Source organism: Tasmannia lanceolata, unplaced genomic scaffold (assembly GCF_043159265.1).
Source record: "Tasmannia lanceolata isolate RefF3 unplaced genomic scaffold, GAP_Taslan_0.1 ptg000011l, whole genome shotgun sequence".
Lineage (NCBI taxonomy): Eukaryota > Viridiplantae > Streptophyta > Magnoliopsida > Canellales > Winteraceae > Tasmannia > Tasmannia lanceolata.
In genome coordinates this window covers 16,697,028-16,709,729 of record NW_027518688.1, presented here as the reverse complement: position 1 = coordinate 16,709,729, position 12,702 = coordinate 16,697,028, and the positions used below count along the sequence as shown (strand labels likewise).

Sequence of the window (12,702 nt, the reverse complement as noted above, 5' to 3'; positions counted from 1 at the left end):
TCGTCATTACCAACTTTTTCAATCAGTTGCTGCCATGTTGACATTAGACACCACCTCTTCAGTCCATTCACGCCACTAGTATCTCCTTGGGTTACAGATGTTGTGCCCCCAGCTCGATGCCTTGCATCAATTGACCACCTCTTTAATAAATAGTGTTTGGGGATAGTAGGTACTTGCTTTCTATCCATAATGTGAAGGATATGTCTGCATAATATTCCTTCCCTCTCAAACTTAGCACATTGACATGTCGTAGTTACATCGTTGGAACTGTCAAACAGGTGAAAGTCTCCTCTGTCTCGTCGGCAAGAAGTGCACATCCAAAAAGAGTCGACTGCCTGTGATGGTTAACCCCAGTGAACGGTGCAAACGGCATTTTAAACCTGTTCGTTTTATAAGTCACATCAAATACGATCACATCACTAAACGTAAGGTACGCTTCTCTTGCCTTGGAATTAGCCCAGAACATCGAACGCAAAGTCCCATTCGCGTCTAACTCCAACTCAAAATAGAAGTTCGGGTCTTCAGACTTTCTCTTTTGGAAATGGTTCGCCACTATCACCGCTTCTTTACCCATATTGTTCTCCTTAACTGCTCTCAAATGGGCAATAACTTGATTTGTTGAGACCACGAGAGCATTAGAAGTAGAGTTAATGGCATTCATTATCTGAGCAGGCTTAAAATTGCTTCCACTGAGTTGTTCAATCAAATTCTTACAGCCTTTGTTTTTACGGAACTGACTATGTGAACGATGCATTTGCGTTTTAAGTGGTGAAGTAAGGTCATGAGAATGGATGTCGTCAAATGTTGTAACTTTCCACTCTTTATCTCTCAATTTGATGATCATCCTTGCTTTACAATTCATTCTGGCAAGGCGACGCTCCCTCAAGTCCTTAACATCATCCCTCTTCTCCTTATCCTTTTTCTCTCCCTCTTTATTACATACAAACGTTCTCGATATCACCGTCTTTGTTAAATTTGATATGGTAGTACTAGATTTTCGTAGTCCAAAACCAGTAGCATACGCATAAGGATTGTAGAACTCATATGCAGCTTCCCAAGTTTGAAAAACATGGTCCTCAAACGGCATATTCACAATACTATCCTCACCGACAACCTTGTTGGGAGTAGTAACTGTATGACTACAACCCTCATCTCCGTCTTTACCATCAGTAGCCTCCCATTGTAGATCATCATAATTGAGATTCACCCCATCATTAATGTTTTGGATATTCCCATCCCATACTAAATTATCATCGTTGAGATTAAACCCATTGTCACACTCAATTAAACCATTTGCATGTACTTCGTCAATAGATGGGTCCATTTTTTATACCTAAAAATGCAACATATACATGGCCCATCAGGATAATAAGAAATGGTAAAATATTACAGATATTTTCTACTGTGTGTCTTAAAGTAGAGTAGCGAGGGTTGCAGGGGTACACTGAAAGTAGGGTTGCAGGGGTACGTTCAGGTGTAGGGTCAGGGTTGGGTATCCCGTGCGCAGTGTCGAATCTATTGGATTATCCAACAGACCGTCTTACGTGGGAATTCCCGAGGGTTGCAGGGGTACACAGAAAGTAGGGTTGCAGGGGTACGTTCAGGTGTAGGGTCAGGGTTGGGTATCCCGTGCGCAGTGTCGAATCTATTGGATTATCCAACAGACCGTCTTACGTGGGCAAAAAAAAAAATGAGAAAAACATAAATAAGTGAAGAACGCACTAACCTTTGTCGAGCTTTTTCGTCCCTTTGATCGTGGAAGTTGGCGGCTGCTGTGGAACCCTCTTCTTTACGGAGAAATTTTAGTGGTGGAGATTTTTCGTCGGATCGTGGATGTTGGCGGATGGTGGAAGAGGCCGACAGCTTCGTGCACAAACCCTCTTTTTTCGTTCAGAGTAATGAAACCCTCCTCAAAACCCTCTTCAACTGACAAAAAAATAAGCAGATGGAACACTACTAAAACCGCAAGAAACCCTCTTACAATTTCTCTGTAAAATATACGAAACCAAAAAATACAGGGCCTTAGATAACTACTCCCTAATTTTTGGTCATCTTCTCTTTACATGTTTAAAATTAAGGGCATGTGTTAGCAACCATGAAATTTTGGGATTGTCTAGGCAGGACAAAAAAATAAGCAGATGGAACACTACTCAAAAACCGCAAGAAACCCTCTTACAACACTACTCAAAACTCGAATTCCAAAACAAACAGGGCCTTAGATAACTACTCCCTAATTTTTGGTCATCTTCTCTTTACATGTTTAAAATTAAGGGCATGTGTTAGCAACCATGAAATTTTGGGATTGTCTAGGCAGGACAAAAAAAAAAGCAGATAGGAACACTACTTAAAACCGCAAGAAAACCCTCTTACAATTTCTCTGTAAAATATACGAACCCACTGATTTTCAGCTAAAATAAGATAAAAGAAGAGAAAATAACTAAGAAACTAACCTTGCAGAGGGTAAGAGGTCTTTTTTTTGGTTTTGTTTTAGTAACAATAAATCGAAGAAGCAGACGAAGAGGGTTTCTCAGACGAGGGTTCTGTTGAAGGAGAAGAGCGAGTGAAGACGAGGGTTCTGTTGAGTTCTATCTGTTTTTTGGGTTTTGTTTTAGTCAGAATAAATCGAAGAAGACCCTCGTCTGAGAAACCCTCTTACACTTTCAGCAAAAAAAAGATAAAAAAAGAGAAAGAACTAAGAAACTAACCTTGCAGAGGGTAAGAGGTCTTGTCTCTCGTCGTTTTGCAGAGGGCGATCGATGCGGCGGATATGAACGGAGATTTGGTTCTCCTTGTGCTATTCTGTGTTTTCTCTGAAAGAGAAAGAGGGTTTGAAGCTCACGGGTTTTCTGTGCGAAGAGAGACAAAAAACAGCACGTTTGGGTCTTTTTTTTCACGCTGGGGCCCACTACCAGAACCAATAGAAATCAACCTCTCTCTTCAACCGCACCAATACTCCATGCGCTCAACCTCACAATCATTTTCCTCTATATATAATATATATATATATATATATATATATATACGGAGAAGTGTTTGTACTCGGTCGAGTACCTAAGCTTATCAACGCAGTCCCTCTAAGTTAACGCAGGAAGAAGAAGGACCGTCGATCGGTTCTAATCCAAGCCGTCCCAAACACTATGGTTAAGTGCCTCTCGGTTGCGCATTTCTCCCTCTCCTGCGTTACGATTCTCGCCTGCCCTAGACGAGAAAAACCGAAGAAGAAGAAACAGAGGTTTCTACTCCCTCCTCACGCCGCCCCTCTCCATAGATTATCTCCTTCACGCCGCGCGGCTCTCTCTCTCTCCCAACACTTGTTGTTTTAGGAAGTTGCGCATTTCTCCCTCTCCCTGTTTCGATTCTCGCTGGAGAGGAGAAACCCTAGATGAGAAAAGAAGAGAAACAAAAACTCTCTCCTCACGCCGCGCGTCTCTCTCTCTCTCTTCCAACACTCGTTTATTTTCAGGTAACTTATCTTTCTTCTTCTCTATTTTTCAAACCCTTTTTCTCTATTTTAATCTATGGTTTCTCTATTTGGGGAAAATGATTTAACAAAAACCCCCTCTCTGCTCTCATTTCAAGCTAGGGTTTCTTCTTCTTCTACGGTTCGGAAATGATTTAACAAAACCCTTCTCTGCTCTCATTTTAGGGTTCCAAAATGTACAGTATCTGAACCCACTCAAAACCCCTCTCTGCTCTCATTTTTAGGGTTCCAAAATTGCTTTACTATATTTTTCTCAACGTGTGAAAGCTCATGTATTTTTCTTGATTATACATATTTAATTCGATTCCAAAGAGCTGTTTACATTCTTCATATATTAGTTGCTTCAAATTTATTTAAATTTTGATGTGGGACTACAGATTTTTAAACTACAGATTTTGAAAACTACAGATTTTTAAACCCTTTTTCTAATCTAAATCAGTTGTTATAATCTGAAAAGAAGAAGGCCTTAATTTAATTTTTCTGGTTTATTGGGCTGAAGAAACTCTTTACTGTTGTGTTTGGAATGATTTGGTTGGAATCGCAGGTAGAACTTCTGAGTGGGTTTAAGCTCTATTTGAAAGGGATTGGTTAAGTTTTATTGAGCTAATGGATGACACTATGTCCGAAGGTTTTGGGTTATCAATTGATGATATAGATTGCTAATAGATTGATTGTGGTTGATGACATGGCGTCCGAAGCCGGTGGCTTACAAAATGATGGACAATATGTCAATGAATTTGTTATGTTGAGGAGGAGGAAAATCTGAATGACGGTGAGGGTTGTTTACATTCTGAAGATAACGGTGAGGGTTGTAGCGGTACATTTAGTACGCCTACTAAGGATGTTAATGAGGGGGATTTAGTTTCCAGACCGTTTAAGGACCAGATGTTTGATATCGATGTCGCTGCATATGAGTTTTATAATTTATATGTGTTGGGTATGGGATTTGGAATTCGAAAAGACACAACTTATAAGTCAAAGAAAAATGGGGAAGTGATTTTCAGGAGATTTGTATGTGATAAAGTGGGGTTCAAAAAAATGAAAGATAACAAAGACAGTGATAAAGTAGTGAAGCGTCGTCGTAGTGTAAGAGATGGCTGCGAAGCCAAGATGGATATCTCTTTGATAGATGAGAAGTGGCACGTCAGAGCTTTTGAAGATGATCATTGCCACGAGCTTACCTCTCCACCTAGAAGGCTAATGCATCGTTCTCACAATAGATTTTTTAAGAATGAAGCATGTAAGATTTTGATAGATGGACCTAAGTAAGATAGGAATGAAGCCTGCTGGTGTTTAAAAGGGCTATTAACGTCACATGTAAAGGACAAAGCTGCTGCTTTGACAACAAATCAGGTGTGTCCCATTTGAGGAAAAAGAGGGTAAACATATGGGTAAGGAAGGTGTCTTGGTAGCAGAATATTTCCAAAAGAAACGATCAGAAGACCCTAACTTTCAATTTTGCTATGGAGTTGGACATTAATGGGAACTTGCGATCGATGTTTTGGGCGATTCATGGGCGCGAGAGCATACCTTAAGTTTAGTGATGTCATTGTTTTTTATGTCACGTACAGGACAAATATGTTTAAGATGCCATTTGCTCCATTTACCGTAGTTAATCACCATCGTCAGTCTACACTATTTGGATGCGCATTGTTAGCCAATGAGAAAGAGGAGACATTTACATGGCTATTTCAGCAGTGGTTGCAGTGCATGTTTGGAAAGGCGCCAGGTTGTATAATAACAGATATGGACGGGGCAATGAGAAATGCGATTCAAACTGTTTTCCCAGACACCCGCCATAGGTTTTGCTCCTGGCACATACACAAGCATTTAGTTTAGCATGTTCCTGCGATGAGAGAAACTGATAGTGAGTTTTGCAAGAATTACAAGAAATGGTTTTATACAAGACAAATACATGATAGCGAGTTCAAATGGAAAGAATTAGTAGAGAAATATAAGATTAATGAAAATGGATGGCTAGCAAAAATGTGGGAGTTACGTAGTCACTGGGTACCAGCCTATTTTAGAGATACATTCACAGCTGGAATGACTTCTAGTGGCCGCAGTGAGAGCATCAATGCTTTCTTTGATGGGTATGTTAATATGAACACCACTTTAAAAGAATTCGTAGATCAATATGATAGGGCACTTGAGTTTCATCGTAAAGCAGAGTCCGAAGAAGATTTCAGATCTAAAACTACGAAGGCCGTGTTGATTTCAAGGTTCAAATTATAAGAAGAAGCAAGCAAATGTTATACCAGGACAATGTTTGATAGATTCCAAGTAGAGTTTAAGGATAGCCTTGACTGTTGGCATGAGAAAACGGATAAGAATGGCAACACAACTGAATACGTTGTGGGACTAAGTGTAGACGAGAAATGGAAATGGTGCAAGGTCTTATATGATGATCCTGAAGAAGGTGTGAAGGCTACATGTGAGTGTGCAAAATTCGAGATTGAAGGGATTTTGTGCAAGCATATACTTCGTATTATGACCAAGAAGCAATTGAGTAGAATTCCAGAGCCATATATTTTAACCAGATGGACAACCGGGGCTAGATTTGTACTTGGTGGTGAGGTGTCTTTAGGCGAAGAAGATAGTAATGAAGTTACTCCTTATGAAACATGATGTGTAATAGCAAGGTGTCAAAGGCTAGTATATGAATTTAAGGGTAATATGAGTCTTTTTAAGAAGGTGTATGAAACACTTGATGTATGGTTGGCAGAATGTGAACAAGCGAAGAGAGAGACACAACTTATTCTTGCAAACACTACTTCTAGCCAAGTACAATCCAATTTTGTGCGTGAATCTGCAGGGATATATATTCATGACCCACAAGTCGTGAAAACCAAGGGCCGCCCGAAGGTTGCTACACGTTTTAAATCGCCGATAGAGACCTCTCAAGCGAAAACAAAGAAACGAAAGTGTAAAAGATGTGGAGAATTAGGCCATAATACAAGAACGTGTAAAAAAGAACTCGAGGTTCGGGTTTTTCTCACTTTGTATTTGTAGAATTTCTCATTTTCTATGTTGTAATTATTATTCATGTGAAGCAACATTTTCTATGTGCCAATAGATGACATTAAGGGATGAAGATGAAGAGGAAGAGGAAGAGAGTGAAGAAATCAATGTATTTGAATAGGTACTTGGTAGTTTCTTATCATCTTTTATTCTTCTTGCTCTTCATCTTGTATTCTTAATTATTTCTTCTGTCATTTGATGCTTACCTTCATGTTCTAATATTCCTCTGATTGCATGCAGGTGAGTCACTATTTCATGGCAGCCCGTTCACATTGGAAGATGAGTTCAGAGTGAAGAGAGCATTGGGTTGAATTGTAGAGCTACATGTTGACCACCATGTGTTTTTTCTTTTGGTTTCTGTATGGGATGGGATTGTATTGACATTATGTATGGGATGGTTTCTGTATGGGATGGTCCCTGAAACCATAATGCGATCAATGGATTTTTGTATTAGTGGGTTAATGTGACATTTGCAAGAAGGTTTGCTCTGCATGAAGTTTTGGGTATAACTTGTATTAATTTCAGCTGGGTTGTTGGAATATTTGTCTAACTATATGTTTGAACTTCCATTGCAATCTCAAAGTATCCCATCTATTGGAATTGAATGTACAGGGAGCATTATGTACTTTTGCATATCAATTTTTTGATGCTTGAAGCTGTAACTAAATCCAAATGCATCGCTAGCATTTTTTGATTTTTGATTCCAGTTCTTTTTGCTTTGATTTCTTCTACATTTCATGGGATCTCTAATTTAAGCACATCTCATGATATCATTGCTTTGTTGCGTTTACATGTTTTGGGTTGATAAGCCTGGTCTCTAGATATAGACCAAGAAAAACAACTTAGCAAATTAGGCACTGAAAATCAACTTCATCTGTATCTAAATTCGCCATTCTAATTGTTGAAATTATAGATTCTGTCATGAAAAATTTTAGAAATTCGACGGTGACATATTCTAAAGAAGAATAAGATCAGTAATAAGCTCCAAAGGACCAAAATCTGTTACTTTAAATACTATATTTGCAATTGATTTTCGTGATTAGAGATGAAAAAGGCATAAGAAAACCACAGCCAAGACAAGTTTCTTTTTTCTTCTCAAATATGAAACCTAAGATCTCTCTACTAATTTTCCTTATCTACTGCTTTTGGGCTCATCAAAGCCCAAGGTCCGTTCACCCAAAAAGAGAGAGAATGAAAAAAAAAAAAAACATTTTGCTATAAGTTAATGTAGGACTGTGAATGATAACTTGTAGGCCACCATTTGCTATAAGTTAATGTAGGACTGTGAATGATAACTTTATCTGATTTTGGATCAAATGTTGTAGTCATTTCAAGGCTTTGAACATTTGAACCATAACAAAGCTCAGTTTGCACATAGCAGCAAATTATTTGCATTTTCTGTGCCAAACAGTAACCAGCACAATTAAGCCATATGCATCCTATTTCCATTACCTCAAGAAGAAGAAAAAAGAAAAGAAAAAGATGACTTGCATCCACATGCATCTCGTTTCCATATAAACATAAACAAACCAAAAAGTTACATAAAACATGGATGCCATGTACTGATTACAGAACTGTCAAGAACAAAAAAGAACAGCACAATATTAAAAAGCAAGTAATTGCTTCCTAACTTACTTACTTAGTGATACATTGGAAAAAGAAAACAATTATGAAAAAAACAACAACCCCAATCGCTTTAATCCACCCGTTTTCATTCTCCACTAATTTAACGGCTTCACGCCCTTGTTGCACGACCAACTTCAATTCGGCAACCTCTTGCCTCAGCGTTTCAGTGTCTTTACTGTCTTGACGTGCCTGTTGCCCCAACAACTTCAATTCAGCAACCTCATGCTCCAACCTTTCAATGTCTTTAATGTGTTGACGCGCATGTTGCACCAACAACTTCAATTCGGCAACCTCGGCCTCCAACCTCTGCTGACATTGAGTACCACTTATGCTGTCCCTCCTCGAACCAAATTCCCTATTGTATTCAACATCGTTACACCATTCGAAAAACTCGCACTTCTTCTTTCCACTGCCTTCCTGTGTGTTGTATATAATCTTTAGTAAATTGAACTTTTGCTCAAAAGTAAAAAAACACTATTAAATGGTTACTCATACTAAATCCACAAGTGTAGTAGGGCCGGCCTCGGTTGCCATTCACATCTGACTGAGTTATTTTAATACCTGCTTTTATTCCACATTTACATGGTAATTCTCCAAGTAAACCGGAATCGCTACGGTTAGAGGAGGCCATTAATCTTCACTATCTGCACAATATTGAACAAAAACAATCGCATTACCACAATTATGGCTTTGACTAGCTATTTCTATGCTTTCCAAGATATGAAATTCAATGGAAAATTACAATATGCTGTTTTAAAGCCCTTTTCGTTTTACTTTTAGTACAAAGAAAACTACTGTTAGGGTTCAATTTTCCGAAAATAAAATAGGACCGTAGAACTGTAACCCATATCAACTCAAGGCTGTAATGATGATATATAAAATCAGATAGAGCTTAAACCATAGCTTCAAATGAGAGCAGAGAGGGGTTTTTGTTAAATCATTTTCCCCAAGTAGAGAAACCATAGATTAAAATAGAGAAAAAGGGTTTAAAAATCTGTAGTTTTCAAAATCTGTAGTTTTAAAAATCTATAGTCCCACATCAAAATTTAAATAAATTTGAAGCAACTAAATATATGAAGAATGTAAACAGCTCTTTGGAATCGAATTAAATATGTATAATCAAGAAAAATACATGAGCTTTCACACGTTGAGAAAAATATAGTAAAGCAATTTTGGAACCCTAAAAATGAGAGCAGAGAGGGGTTTTGAGTGGGTTCAGATACTGTACATTTTGGAACCCTAAAAATGAGAGCAGAGAGGGGTTTTGTTAAATCATTTTCGAACCGTAGAAGAAGAAGAAATCCTAGCTTGAAATGAGAGCAGAGAGGGGTTTTTGTTAAATCATTTTCCCCAAATAGAGAAACCATAGATTAAAATAGAGAAAAAGGGTTTGAAAAATAGAGAAGAAGAAAGATAAGTTACCTGAAAATAAACGAGTGTTGGAAGAGAGAGAGAGAGACGCGCGGCGTGAGGGAGAGAGTTTTTGTTTCTTCTTCTTTTCTCATCTAAGGTTTCTCCTCTCCAGCGAGAATCGAAACAGGGAGAGGGAGAAATGCGCAACTTCCTAAAAATAAACAAGTGTTGGGAGAGAGAGAGAGAGAGAGAGAGAGAGAGACACGCGGCGTGAAGGAGATAATCTATGGAGAGGGGCAGCGTGAGGAGGGAGTAGAAACCTCTGTTTCTTCTTCTTCGGTTTTTCTCGTCTAGGGCAGCGAGAATCGTAACGCAGGAGAGGGAGAAATGCGCAACTGAGAGGCACTTAACCCATAGTGTTTGGACGGCTTGGATTAGAACCGATCGACGGTCCTTCTTCTTCCTGCCTTAACTTAGAGGGACTGGCTTGAATGGGTGCCTTTGTTAGAAAGCATAAAGGAGGGGGTAGGATTGAAAATATGTGGGTTGAATGGGTGCATTTGTTAAAAAAAGTCAAAAAAAGTGATGTGTAATTCTCATAGAATTTTCAAAATATTCAAAAAATTCTCTTATTTTCTCTTCTGCTATATAGTATATATATATATATATAGAGAGAGAGAAAGAGAGAGAGAGAGAACGGTTCCTACACACATGTGTAGATAAGTTATCTACACACTAGCTTAAAATATAGTGGGGGCCACATTATTTGGGTGATCCAAACCATTCATTTTTAAGGCCCTCTCATAGATAGGGTGTCCACAAAAAGTCAGATCCATAGGATCATCCTAACCATTCGAATTGTGGAGGCAAAAAATGGACTAATTTGTGAAGGTTTAAAGACATCCATTTTACCTCCACAAATCGTAGGGTTGGGATGATCCTATGGATCTGATTTTTTGTAGACACCCTATCTATGTAAGGGCCTTTAAAATGGATGGCTTGGATCACCCAAACAATGTGCCCCCCCCCCCCACTGTATTTTAAGCTAGTGTGTAGAAAACTCTCTACACACACACACATATATATATATATATATATATATATATATATATATATAGAGGAAACTGTTGGTGAGCTTAAGCTCACCAAACTTATGGTGAGCTAGCTTGCCCAATCACATGGGTCCCACATTTTGGGGAGTGATCCAAACCATTCATTTGCAAGGCCTCATCATAGATAGGGGGTGTACCAAAAATCAGCTCCATAGGATCATCCTAACCCCTCCATTTGTGGAGGACAAAAAGGGGGCAGATTTGTGTCTGTCCATTTTTGTCCTCCACAAATGGAGGGGTTAGGATGATCCTATGGAGCTAATTTTTGGTACACCCCCCATCTATGTAAGGGACTTTCAAATGAATGGTTTGGATCATCCTAACAAAGTGGGCCCCCATGTGATTGGGCAAGCTAGCTCACCATAAGTTTGGTGAGCTTAAGCTCACCAACAGTTTCCTCATATATATATATATATATATATATATATATATATATATATATATATATATATATAATACAGTGGGGGCCCACATTGTTTGGGTGATCCAAACAATTCATTTGAATGGTCCTCACATGGATAGGGTGTCCACAAAAAATCAGATCCATAGGATCATCCCAACCCTATGATTTGTGGAGGTAAAATGGACGTGTATAAACCTTCACAAATTAGTCCATTTTTTGCCTCCATAGTTTGAATGGTTAGGATGATCCTATGGATCTGATTTTTTGTGCACACCCTATCTATGTGAGGATCATTGAAATGAATGGTTTGGATCACCCAAACAATGTGAGCCCCCACTGTATTTTAAGGTAGTGTGTAGGTAACTTACCTAATACCTACACAAGTGTGTAGGAAATGTTCTCTCATATATATATATATATATATATATATATATATATATATATATATATATATATGAGAAAACTGTTGGTGAGCTTAAGTGCACCATTTTTTTGGTGCGCTTAAGTTGTTATAACGCCTCCCATTGGTGCGGGACCCAAACATTTAAACGAATGGGAGGCGTTATAACAACTTAAGCGCACCAAAAAAATTGTGAGCTTAAGCGCACCAACAGTTTTCTCTCTCTCTCTCTATATATATATATATATATAGAAAGAGAGAGAGAGAGAGAGAGAGAGAGAGAGAGAGAGTTTTCTAATAAAAAAATTTCTTGCAAAGAAAATGAATAACAATGGAAAGAAACATGGTTAGTATGTATTATAGACATGGTTTTAACCGAAACCGAAATTGGCGAAACGTACCAAATTTCGGCGAAATTTGAAAATTTTATTAATTTTTTATTCCTTTCCCAAATTTCAGCCGAAATTACCGAAATTTCGGCATTTCGCGCATCTTTACCAAATTTCGGCCAAAATTTTGGGATTTCGGCTGAAATTTCTATTTCGGTTAGGTCCGAAATTTATGCCGAAACCAAAATTTCAAACCATGATTATAGATGCAATTTTTCTTGGGATTTGCTAGCGTCCATCACAGAAGGCATTTCACGGAGAGTCTATTGCGTGAGAGAGCAGCCACATTGGCTCAGATTTTGTCTTATTCTTTTAATTCATCCAACGTGGCTGCTCTTTCATGCAACAGAACTTCCGTGAAATGCGTAAAAATCATCTCCCTAAATATAAATTTTGTGTGCCTGTTGGCCATTTTTTACTAGCGGAAAAGAAAGAGGAGTGCTAGCAGGACCCTCAGGAAGGAAGACAGGGCTGAAACTACACACCATGTGTGTCCTCAAAAAAATTTCCATGAAGGAACAAGGGCACTTGTTACCAAGATACGATACCTCGGGCTGGGCTCTGTTTGGTTGCTTCCCTTGGGTGGAAAGGAAAGTAAAAAATGATAGAATTACTTTCCTTTCCACCTTGGGGAGGAAACCAAAAAATGGAGCCTTGTGAGAGAGGTCTCATTTATGGAGGTGGCAGTGGTTGGGTTTGGTCATTGGTTTTATACGAGAAAATGAAAGGGCATCATCCCTCATAAATATACAAGGTAAACTTCATGTCCAAATAGCTCATTAGAGCTACCCATGATCACCAGTCTCAAACTCATAGTCTTACAAATTGAGGGCTGCTAGGAACAGACGTTCATTTTGGATTTTGAGAATAGATTTTCACTCCAAAACTGATTATTGGACTCAAAATTAAACGATTTT

The 12,702-nt window shown here is 38.5% G+C and overlaps 2 protein-coding genes and 1 long non-coding RNA gene across 3 annotated transcripts; 2 read left to right on the top strand and 1 right to left on the bottom strand.

Moving 5' to 3' along the window:
- Positions 1–253: 253 nt before the first annotated feature.
- Positions 254–1,324, bottom strand: LOC143885937 (protein FAR1-RELATED SEQUENCE 5-like). The gene has a single exon (XM_077389968.1). The coding sequence runs from the start codon at positions 1,322–1,324 to the stop codon at positions 254–256; it is 1,071 nt and encodes a 356-aa protein (XP_077246083.1).
- Positions 1,325–4,166: 2,842 nt separating this feature from the next.
- LOC143885936 (protein FAR1-RELATED SEQUENCE 5-like) lies at positions 4,167–4,750 on the top strand. Its single transcript, XM_077389967.1, has 2 exons — positions 4,167–4,182; positions 4,278–4,750. The coding sequence occupies exons 1-2, from the start codon at positions 4,167–4,169 to the stop codon at positions 4,748–4,750; spliced, it is 489 nt and encodes a 162-aa protein (XP_077246082.1).
- A 1,529-nt stretch (positions 4,751–6,279) lies between these two features.
- LOC143886353 (uncharacterized) lies at positions 6,280–6,868 on the top strand. Its single transcript, XR_013253750.1, has 3 exons — positions 6,280–6,463; positions 6,558–6,623; positions 6,743–6,868. It is a non-coding gene; the product is annotated as an uncharacterized LOC143886353 (long non-coding RNA).
- Positions 6,869–12,702: the final 5,834 nt, after the last annotated feature.

Coding starts and splice junctions, on each gene's coding strand:
- LOC143885937 (XM_077389968.1), bottom strand. CDS start 1,324: ATGGACCCATCTATTGACGAAGTACATGCAAATGGTTTAATTGAGTGT.